Genomic DNA, 24,843 nt, shown 5'->3' with positions numbered 1-24,843 from the left:
CACCACCTGAGGTTCTTTAACATACACTGGCATTGCACAGTGCGCGGTCCTCTAGCATTTCTCCTCTATCGAGATGTGACCGCCGCAGGCGGGAACGAACCCGCGCCTTTCGGATCAGCAGCCGAGCGCCATAACGACTGAGCCACCGCGGCGGCAATGAAACCATATTTAAACTAATGATACATCATAATTGTTTCTTTGTGCTTTACTGCTTTCATTTTTCTTATTTAATGTACCCTTTAATAAAGGTCAGGTTTGCATGTCAGCTTTTAAGATTTCCTATCCGTTACCTTTGCACGCCTTGCTCGGATGCAAATGGTCATGAACATAACCGGGCGGACGTCTTACTGTTGTCTAATCTTTTTTTGGGTCTTGGTGTATTTCAACAGCACACGCGCTGTGCGTCATTGATACGCCAATGAACTCTTCTGTGTGAAAAAAAAATGCGTAAATACCGTCTACTATCATGTACGACTCATTTGTGCTGTGCCGCACTGACTATAGTGGGATTCAACTCACGAACAAGACGGGAAGTGCTCCTCAATGAGGCTTATGAAGTTTATAGACATGAGGCTGCGGTCCATCGCCTTGCGCCTGCTAGCCAACTGCAATGCCACACGGGGTTAGGCGGCAGCAATCGAGAATTAATGGTAGCCCTAATTGATAACTTTGCGCTAGACTGTGGAGCTCAACGAAGCGAGAAGAAATAAACAAGTATAGCATACAATTCAGACCACCACGTTTTGCTGCCTGCAAAAGAAATTACAGATCACGTGACAACAGTGCAAATCACTGCTCAGAGGAGTTCGGTTTATTAGAAGTTTTGTGGAAGCCGTTTCCAACTGCGTTTCGCCGGCACCAGATGGCTGCAGTGCAGGGCTCAGGAGAAAGGCAGCTCTGTGTCAGGATTCTGGAAAAGATGAGAAGAAAAGAGAGAAAAGCAAAAACGAATAAGCATCATTTGTGCAGTGTGCAATTGGTCCAGTACGAAGACACCAGTACGTCCAGTATGAAGATACCTTCGCCAAACCACAGTGCTGCAAATGGGGCCACTCGTTGGCCGCAACAAATTAAGTCGACTGTGGGAATGAGGCTTCAATTTAACGCCAAAACGACAATGCAACAAAGTCAAAATCTCTCCGCTAAGCGGTCCCGCCGCTCAATTCCTATCCTTCAGTTGAAATGCTCGCAGGATGAGACAAGAGCTGAGTCCTCCCAGTGCCCTCGCAGTGTTAACGAGGCCTCATAGTTCCACCCCAGGGTGGCGCCGGCTTGAAATCTGGCAATCCATGACTAAAACACCGTCGCTATTGCTTCTTTCGAGGCAACGACTACGCATCACCCGTCTCTGTGCGTTCGAAAATGACCCAACATGGCGCGCGCACGCATTTGGAACGCCTGCAACACCGTGGCCACGGTGACCGTGGCCTGCAACAACGGAGCCGTGCTGCTGTTGTCTCGCAGTCTCCCTAGATGGCGCCAGCCGTCCCAACAAAGGCGCGAACTTCGTTTCGCCGCTCTTTCGGCTCCCCGCTGCTGCCAGTTTCACATTTGTGCGCTGCCAGTGCCGGGGACGCTGCAGGATAGCGGTGCTCGGCGGAGTGTGACAGAGCGGGAGTAGTGTTCACAACCCGAAGTTTTGCCGCATGTGAGAAGCTGGACGATGAGGATACTGCGGAGACTAATATCGGCATTTGTCATCGCTTCACAAGTCGCAGTGCCATCACAGTGCCAAGGTAAGCACGCAAAGAGTTTGTATTACGGTTTCCCGCCCCCTTTCGTCCCATTGAGGCGTTTATTCGTGCTTTACGAGATCTGTGCAGGGCAGGCGTTGCTACAGAATAGGTGAGATAGGTCGTAAGAAGAGTGAAGTTGTAAAGGAAAGAAGAAAATTCAAGAAACAGAGACCACGCATTTAACACGCTAAATACAAATATGGTGAACCGACCTAACAATTATAAGAATAGGTACACTATAAATATAGATTTTTTTTAAGTGGGACTTGATGTGCTAAAGAAAATGCTCCGACTGTATAGTTAGCCATAGTTAAAAGTCTGTTTTAAAAAAGCAAGTCTTGTGCACAGTCATGAAACTGTCGACTGTGGTAAGAAATAACCAGACGCGCTTATTTACACAGTCTTCAAGAAAACCTCGCTGTAGTGAACATACAGTATACGATACTGGATTGTAAAGTTGATATGCCAATAGGCAAATAATTTGTGGGGCTTATAATGTCACATCTGGCTGAAGAGCATAGCTCTGCGAAGTCACCTGCATGCGGTAAAGATGACATCGGAGTTCTTAATACGCTAGAAATTTGGCAGCTCGCAATTTCAAACATGAAAATCGCTTTGGAAATGTAACGAACAATCCGGTAAAGAGGAGGAGGCACTCTTTAATTATCCCTAGAGATGTTAGCCTGCGAATGCGTTGCTGAGAGCAAAAGCGGAATGTACCACGCGAGTTTCGACAAAAGCGCATTGCTATCACCATGTCACTGCCGCGCTTTGTGTCCAGACAGCGACAGGGGGACCTTTTCTTGCCTGCATGCATATCAGTTTCCTTGTTTCACTCCATCGCGCTCCCGCTCATCGAAAACCCCGAAAGGTTCGATGCAGCTTAGTCGTAGCAAGTGTGTTATGCATCACTTTTGTCCATGACAGTAGCTGGCAGTCTATTCCAGAGGAGAATGATAAGAACGGAGTGATCACGCACATAATGCACGCGTACACACAGAATTTCACATCACGTGCATGTCGGTCCTGAGTTTCTCGTCTATACAGCGTACCTACGCATGCAAAGTCCACTGCTTGAACGATGCCTATGCCTGCATCTAAACAAGCGGAAAAGTTCAAAGTTGCAGACTTCAAGTTTCTGCTTTGCTTGTCATGTCCTTGTCCCCGCCTTACTGTTCCGCTTGCTTCGCTCAATAATGCTCCCTACTAGCCACACATTTCTGTGAATCCTCACTTTATAAGAGCCATTTTTCTCCTTTATTTTAAAGGGGGGAGAGGGGGAAGCTGTCTTGGAAAGGCTATGCAAGTCGTGATGGGTGCACGATTTCCGACTCGTCCTTGTTTCAGAGCCGCCCCGGATAAGGCCTTTCAGCTTCTCCCCCGACCTTTCTTTGGGCGACTCCGCCGCTGTGACGTGCGCCGTCAAGAGGGGCAGCGTGGGTCCCCACACGCTCGCCTGGCGAAAAGACGGTGCAGTGCTCCCACAAGAGCGACGCATCAGCGTCACTCAGCCGTCGGACATGATGTCCATACTGGCGTTCAGGAACATCCAACCGGAGGACGTCGGAAACTACACCTGCGTCGCCAGCAACGCCCACGGAGAGCATAGGATGACAGCGCTCCTCGTAATATCAGGTACTCGGAAGGCCCTACGCTTACACGGCCTTATTTGTGCCTACTACAGCACGTCTGGGCGATGATGGTCAATGGACAAGTCCGCGAAGAGCGTTCGCAGTTCGCAAAACAAGCTTTCCAACATGGTGGTTTTGTTTTAGTCTGGACCACGGTGGGGCGCGGTGTGAGCCGAAAGCCTTTCACTTGCAAGGGTGGAAGAGCGGGCTAGTTGGTAGTTCATCTTGGGGAAAACACAGCGCACTGCTAAGACAACGACGAAAAAAGACAAGACGAAACAGCGCTGTATCATCTTGTCTTTCTTCGTCCTTGTCTAGGAGTGCGCTGTGTTTTCCCCAAGCCTTTCACTCCCACGGATGGTACCCTCCGCATGTGGGGTCCATTTCCAGCAATTTCAGCCAATGCGTTTTAACGCTGGCCAAGCACCACGATGAGAACATCACACTTTACATACCCGTTACCCAAGCAGCACATCAAGTCAGCCCAATATTGCAAATGGATGGTTTAACTCTGGACCTTTGCAGGACCGGCTATTGCCAATACATTTCCAATACTGGGTCGATTAATTGCGCTGCTTGGGTGCTCTTCTACTCTTACATGGCTTCGTTTGAATCTTACAGACATCGCGAGCAATGTTTTGACGTATTTGCACTCCGATCGCCTGATACTCTTCGAAAAAAGCTGTTGACAGTTTGGACGCCACCATCAGTGCGTACGCGTCACATTTCGATTATCTCTGGGCTTCTCAAACTATTCTCTGATCTTTTTGCCTTGCCTCCTCGCAACGTCTATTCGTTGCGGAATAAAATTTTAGTTCAAGTGAATTTCCGTTCAATCGATCTCGCGTGATCGAATGCTTCGGATGGAAATTCAAAGCAGGCCCCTGGATTAGTGTATGATAATTTGTGACGTTTAATAACAGCTGCAAAAGGGCTTTGTCCGGACTGAGAGCAAGTGGCGCCAACAGCTTAGAGTCTGGACAGCGTATATATAGTTCCCTACAGCATAGCACCAGACAGTGCCCTGTGTGCTTACACCCTAAACACGAATACGTATAGAGGGGAATAAAAAGGGAGTAAAGTACCCTCTAGCACACTCCCTTCTATAAAAGGCAGTGCGCTAGAGGACAGTTAATACCCTTTTCAGTCCCTTCTGTTTAGGGTGTAGTAAAGAGGACTGCGTTCTCCCCGTAGACAGCTGTGGATGCTTTGCATGTGGACTTGCAGCAGAAAGTAAATGTGGGACGAAGGGTGGAAGATCTTATGAATGTTCCATCTGTGGTCACAGGATGCGTGTAAGCCTGGGATAGGGCGAGCTTGTGTGAGAAGCGGGCGGCGGTGCAACACATCGATATATGTCGCTTCATGCACCCAGAAAGACGGAACGTTCAGGAGCCTTTTTTTAATGCGAAAACATTGCCAGTCTCATGAATAGAAAAGCCGGCGGCGTGTGTGTGTTAGTGTGCGGGTGTACTCGCAGCTGATCCAGAAAATTTCAGCGATGGCAAGAAAAAATAAGGTGACGTCACGAACCGGCCGTATGACGTATACACAGCAAGCCGAGCACCGCCACTGCAGACAATCCTATATACGTCGTTCGTCTATGTATACTTCCCACTGGCTGGCCTCCATGTGGCGACATTCGTACCAAAATCGTGACGCAACCGTTTGTCGCACGGCGTTCCGGGCGGTGTCATGATTTCTCGCTGTGTATAGCTTACATGTGCGAGTCAAATTTGAGGCTAGCTTGCAACAGGGATTCGAGCCGACGACATATGCACCTTCTATTGTATGCCTTCCCAGACTTTCATATCGAAACTGCGATACAACCGTTCGTCGTACAGCGTGCCGGGTGGTGTCATGCAGATAAACTCGTAGAAAATAACTTTAATGCATGTACAAACATCACGCGTAAACAATGCGCCCAGGGACAGTACTGCTTTCGCATTCCCGCGTCCGAAGTGTGCCCAATTTTTTAACAACAGCTCTGTGGTGCATGGCACTAAGGATGTGTTTTTGTATGCAAGGCCAATCGAGTAAGACACTTTTCAAGCGTACTACTTTGACGCCGAGTCACGAAGAGAGAAACGAGAGGACCAGAGCTCATTTCATGAGGAAATCATCAAACTCTAGCGGACTGGTCACAAGCGTCGAGACCACTCCCAGCGTCGCTAGCACTCCTTCCTCTCGGCCATCGAAACATCGACCCTCTCTGCCAAGCACAAACATCGGGTTACACAAGGGAAGCCGCCACCGTCCGTCGAAGACAGCTATTTGACACTGCTCGGGACTCGTCCTATTGTCTTGCGGCCTCATTACGGAGGCGTCGTTCGACGTTCTTGGAGCGGCGTCAGGAGCTGCCACTGCCGAGGTCAGCGCGTAAGCCCTGGCGAACGCGACTGCCTCCGCGAGAAATGCAGCGGCTGATGCCGCCTTGCGACGAAGCAAGCCAAGCCGTTAGTTTTGCATCAATAGGGGGCCATTTCTGATGCAAACGGTGTCTTTGTGCCAAAGATCTGCTGTCATCACCTCCGGGCCATTGATAATATTGCAGCGGGAAAGAATATATTTACAACTATGTAGGGGGAGACATTGCCAATCAACGGAGAAAGCGGAGAAGAAGGAAAGGGGGGGAGGGGGAGGGGGGAGATGCGCACAGCTTCTCTGTCGCTTGTTCACCCCGGAAGTGGACACCTCACATAAGCCTGGAAGGTTTCTACCACGGCATCTATTAGTGGTTTTTACTTGTGCTCCGACCCCTACAAGAATGGCTCTTGCGTTTAAATTAAGTAGCTACTTACTTTCTACGCCAGGTCCTAACGAATGAAACTAAATTGATTCTTTGATGACTCTTTGTAATGCGCCAGGCATGAGGTCATGAAGACGGCATTACAACATTGCACAAACATGCTACACCCGTACATTTAATTGATTTAAGCCCTGCTCATTCTTATATACCAGCTACAAAGGTTGTCTCTTGGAATCTAGTCCGTTACCCGTAATGACCATCGGTTATATCGCCTTTGCGTAACACCCATTGCTCCTTGATTTCGACTAGGATGCTATTAACCCGTATTTTTATTGCGGTAGCACTACTAGGCGCATTTTCTGGTTTCGGGCGTATGCACAGTTAACTGCATACAAAATAGCATGTCATCCTAATCCTAAAATGCGGCTGCGTCCTTTGGAATCCCTGTCAGCTTGTGGACATAGAAAAAAATTGGAATCGGTTCAAGAAAGGGATGTCCGTCAAATATTTCACTCACATGACAGATTTTTCTCCTTTTGACCTGAGGCTCAATCCAATTGCTTCACGACATAGCAATGGATATTTAGTTCTTGCACGCGTTAATGAACAATCCGAAATTGAAGTCCATTGCCAATTGCGCCAAATTTTATGAGGCTTCATCTATAAAAAGCTTGTCCTGACTTGTCGAAATTCAGCCCTTCTTCCGCGCATTATAAATATCTGAACTTTAACACTGCCTTTTTAAGCCCTAACGCATGGTATGCCTTAGAATGAGTTTTTAGACCCTGCGATTTTTATCTGACGTGTTTCCTAGTGCTTTCATGGTATACTATGTGCTCCTTAATGTTACGATCGTGTCGGTGCGTTGTGTGCTTCTTACTCTCTCCAGCCATTGCTTTATGCGAGGCAGCAGTTTGCGAAAATAAAAATATAGTTTTTCTGGCCCTAAACTCCTTATAAAGTGATCCGTGTCTGAAACCAAAAGAGTGCTTCAATTTCCTCTTCGCTCATGTCGGTATAGAGAGCTGAAGCACTGCTAGACATGCCTGCTCCAAGGGGCTGATTGGGATGGCGTTCGACCCGGTTAACTTAAGGGACTTGCGCAAGCGACAGATGTGTAGAACGCGTATTTTCGCCCGCCTTATTGTCTAACGGAAGCCGTATGTAAGCTGGGGTGCGCTTTTGGGCGAATCCGTTTGCGGAAGCCTGCGTGCTAGATGATGGACAATGGATATCCGAAGAACGACCTAATGCGATTTCCGAGGCACCAGAGGCCGCTTTCTGGCTGCGAGGCGTATCCAACTTGCTGTCTTAAACGGCGGTAATGTCCTGGGCTGGAATATGCTGGAGGTGAACGGAGTTACAACGGCGTGACGTCATCCTTGGCCGTCTTTGACCTCACAGCGGCCAACCTGGATCGCCATGCCAACGGCAGCATGCTACTGCCTCCCATCCGCATTGAGGATTTCCTAAGAAATAATCAACCGTCTAGTCAACCTAGTCAACCTAGATCCTATAGGGTTTACGGGCAATATATACGTTACACAATTTTCGAACACTAGTCGATAGGTCGGTTTAAAAACTGCAGACTTTCCGCCAAGGCCCCTCGGAAAAAAGTTGGCAGTGGCTTAGCTCTGCTATGTCAGGATATGCGTAGCGTGAGCAGTGACGTGACGTGGCTCTGCGCCGCCGGCAACAGCAGCGAGCGCGCGCGGCGAGGGGCGCCAGCAGTGCGCAGTGACGTCACTAGCTTCCCGCGCATGCGCAGTATGGTCGACGTAGGGAGCACGCGAAACGGCGAGGCTGCGGCCAATGTAACTCACGCTACAAAACAACTGGCAGCAATAGCGGCGCCGCACTTTTCATAACTGCAATCATTGCCAGGCCCCGCTTACCACGTATCATGTGCTGCACATTTCCAAGAGCACCCGTGCCCCTACTCACTCCGCTGTCTAGTCTTTCCACAGATGAAAGCCTGTTCAATAACCGTGTACCGTCCACGCGACGTTTAGCAACTGTGGGTTACACGCGTACCACATGTCCTCCACCAGCCAGCGTCGAGCGCGCGAACGCCACAAGGCGACGCGTCCGAGCCACTCCTCAGGGGCGGCGGTGAGCACGCCCTCTTCTCCCGCCTCTGGACGCCATCGCGACGCCATGTTGGCGCGCTGACCGCCCGCGTAAGGAGAAAAGAGACAAAAACTGCTTCGAGAAGAGTCGTTTTGGTTGTACGGGATAAGAGAAAGCGTAAGACGGGCTCAAAACGTTCGGAGCCTGTCCGCGCAAGTGCATCGTGCAGGGCGTTGTAGTGCGCTCTGCCACTCGCGGTATAGTTTCGTTTTCGCGCGTTCTTTTGTATCCGCTCGCCTGATTCCGCCGATTGAATTGCATCAGCAATAAAAGCTGGAGGGGACACTTAGGCTCCGCCTTAGGGTATGATGCGATAGCGTCAGTAGGTTAATTAATGCCCATATATGCGGTATTGGCCATTCTCGACTTTACACTTATAGATCCCTGGGGGTCATCATACCAATGCTGATGCATTTACGCAAAGCGATGCGCCAACCCGCGATATATTAGTGGTGCGGGAGAGTCCCAATCTAGGGTCTCAATCTACTCTGTCCCTGTCTCTGTCCTGCGATGGTCAGGGCCCTATTATCTTTCAATCCTTTTGGGTTGCCCTAGCCTAATATATATGTCCTGCGATGGAGGTGCGCGCACGGTACTTTTATTTTTCTTTCTTTTTAAAGCCCTCTCTAACATATGCCCTGCGATGGCGGGTGCTGCCACCGGTGGGACTTGGGCTACCCAGGTTGCTCTTCTCGAACGACCAATCTTTATTTTAGCTGTCGCCTGCCACTGTGGCCACTTTGCTCACAATCCGGCGGGCAGGTTGTGATGACTCCACAAGGTCACGTTACCTGGGTGGCCCACCTGGTTGATTCTCCGAGGACTTTCCGCTCGCAACGCTGAAGACACGGAGCACACGGATTTTCTGCGTTAAAATTCAAACCGCGCGCAAGTACGCGGAAAATCATCCCACAAATTTAGTGAGAGTACGTGAAACTGAAGCTGCCTGATGCTCTTGTGAAACCATGTCTTGACTGCCGTGGGACTCTTGAGAACGATTTAATGCATCACGAAATTTTTTCACGCGGGGTTTTGACAAACTGCCAATGCTTAAAGTTCGGATCAGTCAAGCGTTGTTGATGTGCTAAATCACAGATGCGCAATGCCTGGAAAATCGACTCATCCAAAAGGATTGCTGACGCCCAGCTTTAAGGAAATTATACGGGAAACTGGTAGAGCCGTACCTTACTCGTTTCTGATGCTAACAGCAGGGTCGCAAGTTCGGTCCTGAATTAATTAATTAATGACCGAAACCTCCCTAACTAAATGTCATTCTGTGTCTCCCACACATAAAACCGGCGTGGCGGATACAGAATTCGTCTTGTCAAGACTTCTACTGTGTCTACGTCCTTTTATGCGCTGTCACTTGAACTGAAGAATTTATTAGACGTTCATGAGTGCATACAGGATGCCCTGTGGCGTTGCAAAGGAATGTCGTACTGCTGTAGTCATTACGCCAGCTACGATGAGTGGTTACTAACATGTTCAGCATGGGCAATTCCGCCGTGATACTTTTGGAAGCTTTCGTGGACGTTTTGGGTGTGACGTAAAGGATATCGGTTCGGTCTAGCTCGGACTTCCGAGGTTCCACGGGAAATCCCCTTGCCCAGTATACAGCACTCCACTGCAGGCGTGATATGTTTCACCCCTACATAAACAAAGCGTCCGGAACATTCTCACTGCCAAGTTTCTGGAGGGCTCCCGGACGAAGAACGCAAAGAATAGAAGTTCCTTCGGACCACCCAATCACCTTATTTCTTCTTCTATACTCTCCTCCTTTCCCAAATATCCCTCACACATGGGTGAGAATTAAGGGCAGAGGAAATGAAGGCACGTAGGTTAAGCAGAAGGGTGTTCCGGTTAGCTTGACCACTGCATCTCCGGAACTACAAGCCAACATAACGGCCATGCCTCGCTAGGACCTTTCTCCGAAGCGCGCACGGAGGACGTTGTTTCTCACCGCGCCTAGTAGATGGCGCCACGTTACTCCATCGCTCCTGTCCGACACGAAGACGGACGCCCTTCGACGTGCCTCTCGAGACGCTATCTCGCTCCGTGTTCGGCAGCTCTCCTCGTAGACAGCGAATCTCGAGATGCTCTTGTCTCCTTCCGCGGCGGCGTTCGAGTGGCGGAGACGAAGGAGCCCATTGTTCACTCCGTAATCGTCGCGGAAGAAACAATGACGCTCCTCCGGGCGATGCGCCTCGCGGTTGCCGCTGCCTTGCTGTCTTCGGCATGGAGTCGAGGTAAGGAAGTCTTGGAGATCGGTTGTGCTGCTGTAAACCCTATAGGAGGCGGAAATTCTTACGCGCGCCATTGTTACGTGAACAATGAGAAGGAAAAAAAAAAGTGATGTATCATTTTATTAAACCTGCCTCGGTTTCGTTACTACTCTCCCCTATTTATTTTTGCTGTCGCAATGAAGGTTATTTCGAGGTAGGCCTTGGCATAGGGATAATGCAACAGTTCCGTCCTTGCAGTCTTCCCACATCCCCATCCGAAAAGTATTTATTTCGCACTGAGCTTAAACAACGGTTGTAAATCGTTTTCCGGAGCCACTTGCGAACTCAAAAACTCCGCCTTCCGGGGCTCCTGACGGGGCGCAACAGACATGTCAAGGCGCTCGGACGAGTTCTCCTGATATCACTGACATCCGTATAGAGACAGAAAAACAGCGTTGACCGCGCAGCTTTGAACAATAGATGTTTATTCTGGTGTCATTCACGGTACGATAGTACGATTAACATTGAACTCCTTATAATCATGTTTTCATTACAAGAATGACTAGTAAATAATAAGCAACTAATTCAGTTGTACATTTATAAACAACACTTAGCAACCACGCGCGTCCGAAACAGGTTTATAATATTCGCAACATATCGTATCTTATTAAAGGTGTCTTCTAAACTTGTTTTGCTGTTTGACATGAATCATTAAAACTCAAAAGCAGCCTTAAACAACGGCTAAAATCCACGCGCTCAGTGAGCATTCAATGTCCTTTGAGTGTGCGTTGTAACCCACTGCAAGCAAGTATACGATCCTTGCCGCATCTTCGCACAAAGTATCAGAAACCACAGATCCGTTACACGCACTGCAGAAGTCCCCACCCTCTCGTCCGGTACCTACAGGAGCACAAATTCTAACCACCACGTACAGCACGCTAGTCGCTTCGTGAACCAAGGTCCGACCACGTCTTCCGTGTTGCAAGTCATACTGAGCGCGGCTGTATACCCTGTCAATTTTCTCTTTGCTTAGTGAAATGCCGAATCACACCAAGGCGAGCCCCAGTAGATGTTAGGTCCACTCTCTGAATCGCATTTTCTGTGACGCCGTGGCTTTCAGGCCTGCCCCCTAGAATTCGACCATTCGCCGTCCAAGAAGAACTGTCCCTGGGCGACTCTACGGTCCTCACGTGCGCACTGAGGCGCGGAAGTCGGGGTCCGCACGACATTGTGTGGCTGAAGGGCGACGGCACTGCAGTCTCCGAAGAAAGAAGAGGGGGCCGTGTGAGCGTCCACAGACAGTCGGACGTGATGTCCATCCTCGCGCTCAGGGACATCGGGTACGAGGACGCGAGCAGCAACTACACCTGCGTCGCCTCCAACGTGCACGGATCGGATCGACGCACCGCGGTGCTCCAGGTGTCAGGTAACCGCTCGCGCATGGCGTCTGCGATGTAGCGCTACTTGTGAAAGGAACGTGGGCACATTCCACGACTTGCTGCCCAGGACAGAAGTCCCCAGCACGCGCCAAAAGCGATATGGCCTCACAGGTCTTCTTCGAACAACTACCTCATTTGACTATCGAGAAGTGTGGTCTCAACCTTCCGGTTTTCATCAAAAGCAAATGACTTCGGTTCTTGCACGCGCGTCCTTGAGACTTTAGTCGTCGATAGTACAGCGTCCGCACATGTTCGGCTGTGCACAGGGTAAGCACAGCTGCAGAGAAGGAGGTAGACTTGCTTTTCAGCTTTCAGCTGACGTCTCCTGATCCAGCACAACAGCGCTTGATCGCGGTAATACTCATTTCTGCCACCTGTCGATCGCGTCACTGCCCCAGTGCCGTCACACGGTCGCTTGCTACTGTGCCTGCATAGACGGGTGGCCCGAAGCGAGCCTCTAAACCATCCGCGATGGTCGTCTGATAACCTTTTTATTAACAGTGCTTGGGGGAGCTTCTCCTAGATAGATGGCGTCAGTGTCTTCGTATAGTATAGTATGGTTGATGAAAATTTATCTGGGTGAGCAAACAAATGGGCGCTCTTGGTAATGCGCTCTGCTCTGTGGTCATAAGATTCAGGTGGTCCTATATCATGCTATACCATCGGAAAGTCGGAGCTTTTTTTATTCGTTTGTATCATGATTTCCGCTTCCAGGGGAAGGTTTCGAGTAAGAAGAGAATAGTGCATTTTGTAACAAGCTGGTGATATTTCATGCGTGGGGAGGAGGGCGCAGCATAGTCTGGAGGGATGAAAAATGGGCATGTTTGGCCTGCGAACAATCGTAATATCACTGCTACAGCACATTTTCATACTTGATGCATGCAAGCATTTTGTATGTGCGTGTATTTGCGCGCGCAGGGATTTGATTGTCAAAAAAAAAGCAAATCGAAAGAAGCCGGTCGAACTAAAGAAGTGTCATAACTCCGTTGGAGCTGCGAAATATGATTCTAGCGGTCTTTTTTTCTTGTTTTCTTTTTTTTTTTGCTTTTCACTGTTGTGGCGGAATGGGAGTGGAAGGATACTTGTTTGCAGCGGTGTCACGAAACGTTGACTGGTGCTAACTGCACTCCTCACCAGCGACAACAGCTGATTTACTCATCGAAAAGCGCGCCCTGTCTACCGCCTTCGCTTGAATGCGACGTTCCACGTGATGCCGAGAGGTGGCGCTAGTCGTCCAGGGACCGCCCCGCATTGCTTCGTTTAGGACTGTTCCTCGCCGCTGCGTGCCGCATTCGAAGCGTGAATCCGTGCTCGGAAGCTATCCTGTGCTCGTGTGCAACATCCGAGCGAAGTCCGTTCGGTGTGTGGCCACAATGCACGTTACCTGGCGTCTCTTCACTGCGACTTTAATAGTTGGCTTCGCCAGCGCTAAAGAAATGGACGTGGGTAAGTCTGCATATAATTACTTGCTAGTGCCAGTAGTAACATCTACAACTAAGTCATGGGTAGTTTTCTTCTAAATATGACACCCCCGCGCCCGCCACATGGAGTGCTTCCTAAATACCTCCACAAGGCCATGTGCTCAGGTGTATCAACACAACACAGGCATGTGAAAACATAAGTCCTCACCAGTAATTCTTGTCTCTGCTGTGTTAGCGTTCTTAGTCGAGAGGTCATTTCATGAGCTCAGTGTCGGAGATATGCAAAGCAGAGTACGCAGAATTCGTACAAGAATCGGCATGCACGTTAATATGGCGAAATAATGACTGCGCGTCTAAATTTAGGTCGAGTTACGTTAGTTAAGAAATTATTACACTGGTAAAACGAAAAAAAAAAGGGGGGGGGGGGGATAACGTCCAATAAGGTGTCTCCAGTGGAGGGAAGGTAGCATGTTACGTGTACTACAGAACGTCGTGTGCAAAACTTTTTTTTCTTTTTGCTGCGGTTCCTTAAGACGAGCCCTATAATGACAGTTCATGTTTCGCGCCAGGACGCCTCGTACTCCAGCTGGTGAAGTTCCCGAACGATCCTACGCCAGGCGAAGACGCCATATTCAGATGTGTCGCGAAAAGCGGAACAGCTCCCTTCCACTTCACGTGGCTCAAGGATGGGCAAAGCTTATCCGGAACCGGAAATGAGCGACTGGCGGCCGCAGTGTTAACGGAGCGCGTGGCAACGCTGACCGTCCGGCGGTTGCGCCTCGGAGACAGTGCAAACTACACCTGCGCTGCCTCAGACTCCACTGGTGCGGAATCTTCGGTTACTGCATCGCTCGGTATTTCAGGTAATCACCGGTACTTTGTATCACATTGTGGGTGTATAATCCCGTAGCGGAAGCAGAGAACAAGCTTTTACCTGTTTCAACGAATGGATGGGATTCGCAGCGGTTGCTGTCCTCGCACCCGTTTTAGTACCAGCCGTTTCATATCGCCCGTGGCGCATGTTTCTGTTTTTCTCTGCGTATAACTCAGTACAATAGTTCTTGCAAACACTGATACGACGAGCATCCCACAAGCAAGATAACACGGTCCTCTTAAGCCCGTGCATTATGCACGGAATAGGTCGTCACGGAACCCACTCCAAGTGACTCCTCCGAGTTGTTAGCAAACGCAAATGTCTTTTAGAAAAGGAACAGTAGTTGTTGCACTCCGGATGTACGCCTGGGCAGCACCGTGAGGGAAAGAAACTGAGGGGAGGTTGAGAGGAAGCCGTGAGAAAGGGGCCCCGTAGTGGAGGGATCCGGATAGATGTAGAGCACCTGGGCTGAGGTTAACGTGCGCTGACATTGCACAGTACAGCGGTGTCTTGCATTTCGCCTCGATTAGAATGCGATCAGCGCGGCCAGCATTCGGTCTCGCGACAACGTGCGCAACAACGGAATGTGATGACCACTCAGCGGTGAGTGCTAGTTATAATAATAGCGTGTATTTGCGTAATCATAAGTGATAGATGCACATCACAGCACAGAAGGAGGCCTCTGAGTTTGATGTTCTAACGTAATTTCCTCTTCGTGAACGCATTACACAAATGCAGACTGGTACTGGAAGCACAAAGGTGGATAAAAATAAGCATATACAACACGAAGAATACAGAAACAATGAGCCAGAAATAGAAGAAAACTTCAAGTAACTGCTGATGATACAGAGGCCACACATTCATCCAGAAGATCGCATGCCGAACACGCTTATTTTGAGTTATTGCGCAACAAAGCGCAATCACGTAGCAATATTAGTTTAGGAGTTATGCTGAGCGAGAATGGCCGTATAGGCGGCATAAGGCCGGGATAACCTGAATAGGAGGAAGACACTACTTTTGTCCCACACTAAATCTGGCTAGCTGCTACTGATGTGACACGTATAATTAGATCTGGGACTCATGCTTGATGCGGTGAATCTGTTCGTCTGTGCAATTTACGTAACACCTCATTAGTGAAAATCCCTAGCGAGACCGTTTCACTGTTTATAGATTGCCTGACCGTTGCTATCATTTTGTTGCCAGGGTTCTGTGCTTCACCCGTGTTTGGAACTCCCTAAGCTTCAAATAGTTCAAGGTATTTTTAGGAAAGACTGAAACGGAGAAACTTTCCTGACACGTCGCCTCGTGGGGAGCACCTTGAGACGCGTTGCCGAAGTTGCGATGCCAGCGAAATATTCTTCAAACTTCTTCCGTCGTTAGAGAAGCAAAGTGAGACCGGCAAGCTTTTTTTTCCAGGCTGACATATGATATGCCGACGTCTTCTTCAGTAGCCTTCGGTCCGTTTCTTCGGTTTGCCCACGTTTCCCGCGCTTGTTCCTACTTCTCCTCGGCATTCATAGGCGGCGCCACTCGTCCATCTCTCGACCAACGTTGTTCTCTGCGCGATGCTCGCGACCACGATTTGCTTCCGCTGCGCCAGACTGTGAAGAGGTACGGCTGCAGCGGGAGCGTTGCAATTGTGCAGTGCCGTCCACACCAACCTGAATAGCGCGCTCAGGCATCGGCAAAGTAGTGCTGACATGTTGGCTGCTGATTCAGCGGATCTGCGCGCGTGGATCGTTCTGGCAGCCCTTTAGGCGGCGGTGGCAGCGCGCTCTTCTGCGGCTTCAGGTATGAACACTGCAACGATGCGTTAACGCGGCTGATTTCTCCCTGCGAGGTGTCCAAATATGCTCTGATATATACAGCTCGATCATGTTCATAGCAGACAGAGTTAACACGACGAAGTAAAGAAAGCGATCAAGTGGCGCTCGCAAGTGCCTCGAAAAAGTTACGAAACTTTATGAAGTTCCTTTGGAGGCGCTTGGAGAGCCTCTACGTTTAGTAATATTATAGCAGGATACAGCCTAATAGAAACAGCAGTTGGCAATACTAGCCACGGTCCGCGGCGTCCTGTATTACTCCGCTGACTAATTACAACAGTGAACAAAACCAGATTTTTAATCTTTGACTGTATCAAACAAGCCAGGGGCAACAAAATTATTTATCTTAAAAGTTTCGTCGCGTCATCAGCTTCTTATTTAGTCTTTTAACTGCGGTCTACTTTTTGTCGCGGAGGAATTATGTTCGGCGCTCGTGAATGTCAGCAGAGCTTCAATGCCCGACTATAGTATATATGGCGCGCTTCACGGCAGAGGAACTCGTGCGGTATTGTTTAGGAACGCTACTGATCGAGTAATCGCAAATCCAGATTATGGCGCACACATGAAACCCGACTTCCCTCTTCACGCCCCTCGCGACTCTTACGCATTTTAGAACGAGCAGAAGATTGACTCGGGACTTCAAGGGGCAAAAAAAAAAGGAATGGCAGTGCGTTTTGACATTTAGGGGAACGAGAACGAGGGTGGTGACCTGACAGTGCGAACGGCCTCCGTTTCCAGAGGCCCCCAGTGTCCGAGAGTTCCGTTTCCCGGCGAACCTCTTGCCAGGGGATACGGCGGTCGTGAGCTGCGTCGTTAGGAAGGGCAGCGCAGGTCCCTTCCAGCTCTCCTGGTCAAAAGACGGTCGTCCCCTCGACATAACGCTGCCTAGCATCTCCGTAATGTCGCACCAGGGCGGTTCCGTGTCGACGCTGACCATCGCCGACGTGTCGGTGCAGCACAATGGAAACTACACCTGCACGGCCCTCAATGCAGCAGGAAGCGACGAGGCTTCGGCGCAGCTCGTGGTGACAGGTATGCGTCTTTACACACGTGGTCATGTGGGCACCCATAGTGTATGAAGCCGGTACTGTATACACCGACACTCACTCGTTCTAATACCACAAGGCACATAAGTGTTTTGCAACTGTCTTCCCTATTCCGGGAGTTCGAGATGTTTCCGACCTAAACGCAGCTCTTATCCTGCCATGTGTATTGCGTTGCCTTTGTCAAACTGCGAGCCTATAGAAGCAGTCCATAGCAGTAAATGTATGCGGGGCATTTTATGGGCTGAAGGCGTCCGCTTGGGCTCTGTGTATACCACCGAAAATCATTTACGCGGCCCACGGACTATGTGCACCTTAAACTGTTACGTTGTGGAAGAGCGCGGCGGAGATATCGCTGTCACTTACATCCATATTTGGCTAAAGTGAAATATGACGTGTTGATGGCATCAGTGTGCAGTGCTCGACAGATGTACTCATCTGCACTGATTTGCGATTTGTGAAAAAAGAAAACGAACAATTAGTCTTCAAATCAGGTTCTTGAAGGCATGGTGTCTCAGTGTTAGAAGTTTTCACGGAGGCGACAAAGGTTTCCCCATAAGTAGAGCGTCACGTGACAAAAAATTGGCAGTGGCCTAGCTCTGCTATGCCAGGTTATACGTAGCGAGAGACACGGTATATCCCTGGCTGTGTCGAGCTGTTTTGCTTATGGTCATGGCTACGTGTTAGACATTAAAGACGAGACATGTGGTGAAGGTGGCACGTGTTATTCAACTGTATTGACTGCTAGAAAGACTGCCCGGTGAACCGTAAAGTAACGCGCGGCCGTCACGGTCGGAGGCGAGTGGAGTCTGCTCCTCGGTCGGCGCGCGGCGCACCAGCTGCGCGGCTCTGACGTCACTCGACTCCTCGCGCATGCGCAGAACTGGCGACCGACAGCCACAGCGAAACGGCGAGACTGCGGGTAATGTAGCTCTCGCTACAAAACGCCTCCTTTGAACGGCGGCGGGTGCGAAGTTACGTAGCATCACGACGCAGGGCAAATCACAGGGGAGATGGGATGGTTTTTCTCGGCCGGCACAAAGCATACGCTCCGTTTCCTTTGTGTAGGCGCTATTTTTTTTGCGTGTCCGGCATCTCTGCGGATCGCGCTGTGCGGGATGCCACTGGAGCCATCAGAATAGGCCTCTTGCGCTGGAGTTTGAGGTAACGTGGCGGCGCCTGGTGGCAGCTAGGAAAAGCTGGCTGGGTAGTACCAGGTTGGGTAGTAGTGAGCGCTGGCTATGGCGGCGTACCTTTCTAGCCTGCGTTTTGCGTCGATTCGCACGTTTTTCTGCACTCTTGTGAGTGCGACAAGGCTCGTCACTTGTGACCAACCACGCCGCGGCCTGGCCGTGGCTTAGGTTTTAGAAAACCGACGCTCCGTGTGCCTTAGGACGAAATGCAGGCAGCAGAAGGAATCTGCGACGCCGATCCGCCCGAGAGACCTAGCTCAGTCTCGAAAAAGCATCACCGTCGTTACTGCTGCGTCGTGGGCTGCCACGATCAAGAAGGTCTGAATCCCAATATCAAATTCCACCGTTTTCCTTCAAGGTCTCACGAAGCGGAGCGCCGGGCGCGCTGGATAGCTGCAGTTCGACGCACTGAGTAAGCGAACCTTCGCGTTTGCTGGCTGCTTCGCCTCCCTTGATGTTTGTTTGGTTATCCGCATTGCTGAAATTCATTCTTTTTGCACATGCAGTCCGGACGGCAAACCGTGGGATGCAGTGCCGAACACCAGCATATGCAAGCCACTTTGTGGGTAACGAGCAAAACAATGCCAGTCATCCCTCATATGTACCTACAATCTTCTCCGCGGTCTACAGCCGGTCTCATCCTCCTTGTTTTCGTCTTCTTTTGGCGCTTACCTCTCTCAAAAAATGTATATTTAGCGAGCAGCCGCATATGCAGGCGTAGAATGAGAATTTATGCATTCTACAACACAACTTGTCTAGTAGATCCCTACATAGGCATTTGGACCAAGCAAGCAGCAAAGCAGCAAAAAGTGTACCATGACAATCACCGAACAGTAGGGAATACGCAACAGAGCAAGCAGCGAAAGGTGAGAAACGAACAGCATAATTTAGAGATCATATCAAGGGAATGCACAACACAGCAAAGAGCACAAAAAAAAATGCATGGTATAATTATGTCATGTCAACATCTCACTTCAGATAATCACTATTAAGGCAAATCGGCATATCAGCAGGCATGGTTGGCGATTCACGACTAGAGACCCGGCCACTGAGACAATTGACAATTCGACCGGTGCAACGTGGTGAGGTGGCCAGGTGCGTGCAAATGACCACAAATGGGGGGGGGGGGGGGGGGGGGGGGGTTGATTAGGTGCGATTTCGCTGCGCACTACGAGCAGCCCAGCGTCGAGAGTGAAATGTGCACATTGTCGACCTCAAACCAGCACGTATGTGGCAGCGCGGCATCACTGATAGCAGCGAACGTGTTCGAGCGATGTCGTTTTAAGGATGAAAAGCTACATCAAGAATCTTGAATAAACAGCGAGAACGAAGACGATCACAAAAGACAAGAAAACGGACGACACAGCGCTGTCAGCGCTGTGTCGTCCGTTTTCTTGTCTTTTGTGCTCGTCTTTGTTCGCGCTGTTCGTTCAAGATGCTTAACCAACTAGCCCGGCAAAACGTGTTAATACAGCAAGAAAACGACATCAAGCGCGCAGCGCACGAGCTCGCGCTGCAGCGTTATTTGGCTGCGAGCTCATATATGCATTGCATCATGTTAGCATTTGCTGAAGGAACAGACGGCGGCTACTACAAGGCAGTCATGACTATGTATACTTGTTTAGCGAGATGCAGTGAACAAAGACTGCAGGAGGCCCACCGTTTCGTGGCATGCTGAAAGACCGGTGCTGGCGCGGCGTGTACCGTCGTGCGCTCGAGCAGTCCCGTATACATGTCTGTTTAGCGCTGCTGCGAATTCATATATTGCAAATATTTCAACGCGTTGGTGCGCTTAAATCTCGAAGCGTGCAGACCTTACATGAAGTTCAACTTCGTACGCGACTCTCTTCACTTGCGATTGACACCGCGCTGAAACTTCGCCGCTTATTTCTTGAACAGAGTACACGTACTTGGCGTTGCATAATTTCTTCCCTTTACACAGCGTGCCAGCCCTGAAAAAATCTTCGGCGCCCGATATTCGCTCTAGGTCATGGCACAGCACAAGCGAAAGTCGCGGGTCCGTACTGCCAACGCGCTTTCCGAAGCAGACGCCAGAGCCCGGTACTACCCAGCCGAGGGCAGAGGGCGCTCTTTAGCACCTTTTTCGCAGCGCCCCCTGGGCAATGCAAGAGGTCTATAGCCTGGATCGTTTTAGCTGGCGCTGAATTGCTTATCTGGATTGATAACAAAACTATCATTCTAGGCTCTCTGGGGTCCGCGCGAATACCAGAGTAGGAGATTCTAGCGTTCACTGGCGTGCGATAATCAAAAACTATGCGGGCACTTTGGCAGCCTAAAGTGCGCTAGGCGAAAGCCTTTGACGCGCTACTTCGACTGCCAGTGACTGCCTATGTTTGTTACGGCTGCACCGCTGGGAGCCATCCTCCTCCACTAGCTGCCGCACACCGACTGACGACGGATCAGCGCTCGACGCCGCCGCGCCGACAGCTCCACCTGTCGACGAAGATGACGTCACCTTTTGGCAGCTGCGCTCTTCGATGAGTCACCCCAGGCGCTGTATGCACGGCGGACGGACGGACGGACGGGAGAATGAGCCATTATAGGCTTTCGCCTTAATATGCGAAACACTTTTGCAGCCAAGACCGGCAAGTCAGAACTGGTGTTATTGCCTGCTTTAACGTTGGCGGCAATGAACTCGCCAATAGCTTGCTAGAAAAGGCTAGATATTCTTTGAGATTGAGGTCAACATTCGTTATCCGAAGGTCCGAACCCTTCAACGAATGGCTCTTCACACAGGGGCGGATTTGTGGGGAAGCGGAGGAGGCGGTCGGCTTCCCCCAGGTGGGAGTTGAGAAGTTTTACAGAGAATAATTATGCCGACCACCATCTTTTTTCAGACCAAAAGAAGTCCAAGAAATGCATGATGAAAATGGTACCTCCATTCCCGCCTACAGTCTCTCCCAGCACGCCACTGCCACGTAGTGCGGTCGTGATTTCTTTTGCCTCAAAATACACTGTCGACTGAAAGGTACGCTCGTATTTTTTCTATGTACGGCGTGAAAACAAGATGCAGCGTGAACACGGAGCAGGGAAAGCTTCGATTGGGCTCAAAGTTTTGGAAACAAAAGCGCGGGAGATACGAACTCGACACTTCGAGCGCCGGTCTGAACGCGCCTGATCGCGGAGGCCACGAAATCGTAGTTCCAAGAGCCGCCACCAGCTGCCGCCACTTGTCCACAGTTCAAGCTTTTTCTTTCTTTCCATCTCGTTCGCAAGTTGGAAGACCACAGCGGAAACCGTCAATACATCCGCACCAACAAGGTTTCGCGCAGCCATTCGTGCCTTCTGACTATCACTGTTCAGCGATGCATCGCCTCATCATTGTTTCCTTTGTAATTACGGTGCCGTCGCTTCTCAGCTGTGCCTCCCAAAGACAAGGTGAGGCGGTGTCACCGAATTCAACGCAGTTTCACACATAATGCTATCACCTTTCTTCCTTCCTTGCCCATTACATGAAGAGGGCCTGATGTTCGCAGTTTATGGGATGATGGACACCCTCGTTTACCTCAGCCTGTCACAGCATACAGTTAAAACTCGATTTAACGAAATGACGAGCAGCCACGAATTACTTCGTTAAATCAAGAAATTCGTAATATCGAGGAAGGCATTTCTCCGGCCTTTGAAATCTTAAATTGTAACGTAGCGGCACCCAAAAGCTATCACGGCATCGCATTTGCCTACAACCCGCGCCTGTATGTTTGAAAAGTCTGCGAAAGCGGCCCAAATCGTTTCTGTATGAAAGCGCCATATGGTAAAACGGATTCGAAGCCAAGGTGGGAAGTGCCGCCGACTGCCTTGTCCTTTGTTCCGTGCAGCGGGGCAGCTTGCAGCCCCATCAGAACAAAACTAGGGCCCTTACTTCGACGCCTAGATGTTACTATTGGCAGGCTGCCAACCAGCTGCAAGAGATTGTGGGGAAAATAAGTAAACAATCAACTTTTACTCAATTATTCCCCGAAAAACTTCGTTAAGTCGCGTTTAGTGGTAGTTTGTTTCGTTATTTCGGGTTGTTGAGAGCATTCAACCCAATGGGCACTTGTCGGGGAATCAAAATTTGTTCGTTAGATCGGGAACTTCGTAAAATCGGGGTTCGTTAGATCGAGTTTTACCTGTAATGCGTATTTCCAGGCGCGCCGAGGCTGCACAGCGCGGGTTTTTCAAGCGAGCTCTCGCTCGACGAAGACACCACAGTGACGTGCTTCGTGAAGAGGGACTCTTCGGGCCCTTACACCATGACGTGGTACAAGAACGGTAACGAACTAAGTGGAGACAGTGAGCACGTCAAGATGAGCGTCAAAGGAAACACCATGGTGCTACTGATCCAAGACATCGGGGTGGGGGACATAGCGAACTACACTTGCAGGGCTACCAACGACCACGGCAGCGACGCCCTGACATTGCCCCTCCTGGTCTCAGGTGTCATGCGACCATGGTTGCTTTTCCTCTGCAAGGCACTGCAGATGCGTAGCAGTGGAAAATTCAGATGCAGATGCTTCAAAGACTATCGATACCAGCTCGCTATCTCATAACGTTAAAGCATATATCATGCGTTAAGAACCAGCCAGCGATGTACGTGCTGGGGTCTGAAAGCAAACGATGAATGCCAACCCGAAGCATGAGCATGTGTTGTAATGCTATTTCGTCAGCGCTTCAGAGATGTTCCTTTCAGCTTCCACGGCCTCATTTCCACGACTACGACGCACCACTAAATCTAGGAACACTACTTTTTGGCGTTCTTCCGAAGGCGTACCTGCAAAAAATGATCACGCGCCGACCTCGAGTAGATTGCTTGATCAACTGAAGGGTATACGGAAAGAGGTGGGTGGATGTCTGGAGAGTGCATGTTTTCATGTGGTCCGGTGGACTCCGCAACCAAACACAAGCCTACTCATTGCTTACCCTGAGATTGGGACGGCAATAACCTCAAGGACCTTTTGAAATTTTTCTGAAGTCTCGCGGCTTCAATATACCGGGCATCATAAATAAAACCAAAGGCACACGTACAACCGTGTTGAACGCTGTGACTCTCGGTTATTTACATGCTTATTTAAGTATGGACTCCTAAGAAGAAAACGCGCGTATTAGATCAGGACGACCATCGCAAAAATTTTACCGCCATGTTACGTGTATTTATATTCCAGCTCACAGTGCAAGTACGGCAATTTTTGCGCTTGTTATTAGCCTTAACGCGAACTAACAATGAACTTCCCTTCAAGATAACGATCTTCATAAGCGCTCATAAATTTGTGTAGTGAGCTGTGCCTCAGTGCGTTCTTATTGCACACAACGTGCCGCAGAAGCATGTGAATTTGGAGTGTGCCAATAGTGCGTGGTGTCGATGCGGGCGCTATCTCTAGAGCAGTTGTCGAAGGAATATACAGTGAGCCTGTTTCGAAATTCCTGCCAATTATTCAAAGGGAATTCGAAAACATGAGTACATATGCGATTCGCTTCAAATAATTTTGAACGTGCACTATGTATAATTTTGAACACGCACTATGTGATTCGTTCAACGAATCGAATAGGATTGCGCGTTCAATTCGTTATTCCATGTTCTCTAATATTCGCACACTTCTAATGCGAATGTGTTGTCTTTTTTGTGTTTTCATCGAGTTTCGACTATATGAGCAGCTGGCACCTGGCATAAAACATGCGATTAGTAGAAAACACTGTGCTCATGTAACCTCCCCCCCCCCCCCCCCTGCCCCCCCTCCCCACCTTTCATAAATTCTTTTTCCACTGAACTCTGCATTTTGATAGCGAGCGGCGTGTTTAGCGAAGACTAACAACGGCGTATTATACCTGACTTGAGAGTCATTACTCCCTTATTACAAATCTACTCCACCTTGGGGGATTCCCCTAAACATTCGACCATACCTGACTTCCCTTCTGGTGGACAAGGGTGCAGTAGCACCGGGTATGAGGAAGCTTGGGCTCCGCTGATTAAGCTTTGAGAGCCTCAAGAAAGAAATAGGTTGAAAATGTCCGCTATTATCGCTCAGTACGAGCCAAACGCACAACGAAACACTCCAACGCCTCTCGAAGTCCGCGCGAACGGCGCGCCAAAGCATTTGATTCGAACCGCAAAACAGTTCACCTTACTGCCGCCAGGCGTCACCAGTTGTCCACCTTTCAGCCGCTCGTTGTGAAGGATGCGTCGAGTACCCGCCAGTGTTGAGCGAGCAGACTTCACTCCGGTCGTTCAGTTCAACTCGGATGTTCGTCCCAGACTGCTTGTGCCGTGCGCTTCCGTACAGTCTGCAAAGAAAGAATAAGAGTTAGTTAACGTCCGCGCGTCTAAATACATTACACGGCTGTGTGGTTAGAAAGATGGCTAAGCGACGTGCGACTTCCTGCCACGCGTTCTTGGTCCTTCTAGCAGCGTGCTCTGTCGTCGGCACTGGTAAGGAACTTTGGACTCAATTTCTGCCGTGATAACCAATATCTAGCTTTGCTTACAATCCGTTCGTACTCTGTCAGGTCCGCCGAAGCTTCGCGAATTCGCCTTTCCCTCGGAGGTGTCCCTTGGCGAAGAGGTCATCATCAGCTGTGTCGTCAGGA

The 24,843-nt window shown here is 49.8% G+C and overlaps 2 protein-coding genes and 1 long non-coding RNA gene across 5 annotated transcripts in view; 2 read left to right on the top strand and 1 right to left on the bottom strand.

The window, feature by feature from the left end:
• The window catches only part of LOC149336506 (cell adhesion molecule Dscam1-like), a 196,269-nt gene that overhangs the window by 10,394 nt on the left and 161,032 nt on the right, over positions 1–24,843 (top strand). The window lies entirely within an intron of this gene.
• LOC149336511 (uncharacterized) lies at positions 797–24,631 on the bottom strand. The gene is made up of 2 exons (XR_016284287.1): positions 24,380–24,631; positions 797–910 (listed from the first exon to the last, which is right to left on the bottom strand). It is a non-coding gene; the product is annotated as an uncharacterized LOC149336511 (long non-coding RNA).
• LOC149336512 (CAVP-target protein-like) lies at positions 1,438–3,568 on the top strand. Its single transcript, XM_089554719.1, has 2 exons — positions 1,438–1,736; positions 3,084–3,568. The coding sequence occupies exons 1-2, from the start codon at positions 1,664–1,666 to the stop codon at positions 3,434–3,436; spliced, it is 426 nt and encodes a 141-aa protein (XP_089410845.1). The 5' UTR covers positions 1,438–1,663; the 3' UTR covers positions 3,437–3,568.

Source organism: Amblyomma mixtum, chromosome 7 (genome assembly GCF_055824585.1).
Source record: "Amblyomma mixtum isolate Tamu chromosome 7, ASM5582458v1, whole genome shotgun sequence".
Taxonomy (NCBI): domain Eukaryota; kingdom Metazoa; phylum Arthropoda; class Arachnida; order Ixodida; family Ixodidae; genus Amblyomma; species Amblyomma mixtum.
The sequence above is the reverse complement of the archived record's forward strand: the minus strand, read 5'-3'. Positions and strand labels throughout refer to the sequence as shown.

Excerpts from the sequence above, each read along its gene's own strand:
- LOC149336512 (XM_089554719.1), top strand. The coding sequence starts at position 1,664 with ATGAGGATACTGCGGAGACTAATATCGGCATTTGTCATCGCTTCACAA. Across the intron at positions 1,737-3,083 it reads AGTGCCATCACAGTGCCAAG|AGCCGCCCCGGATAAGGCCT; the intron begins GTAAGCACGCAA and ends TCCTTGTTTCAG.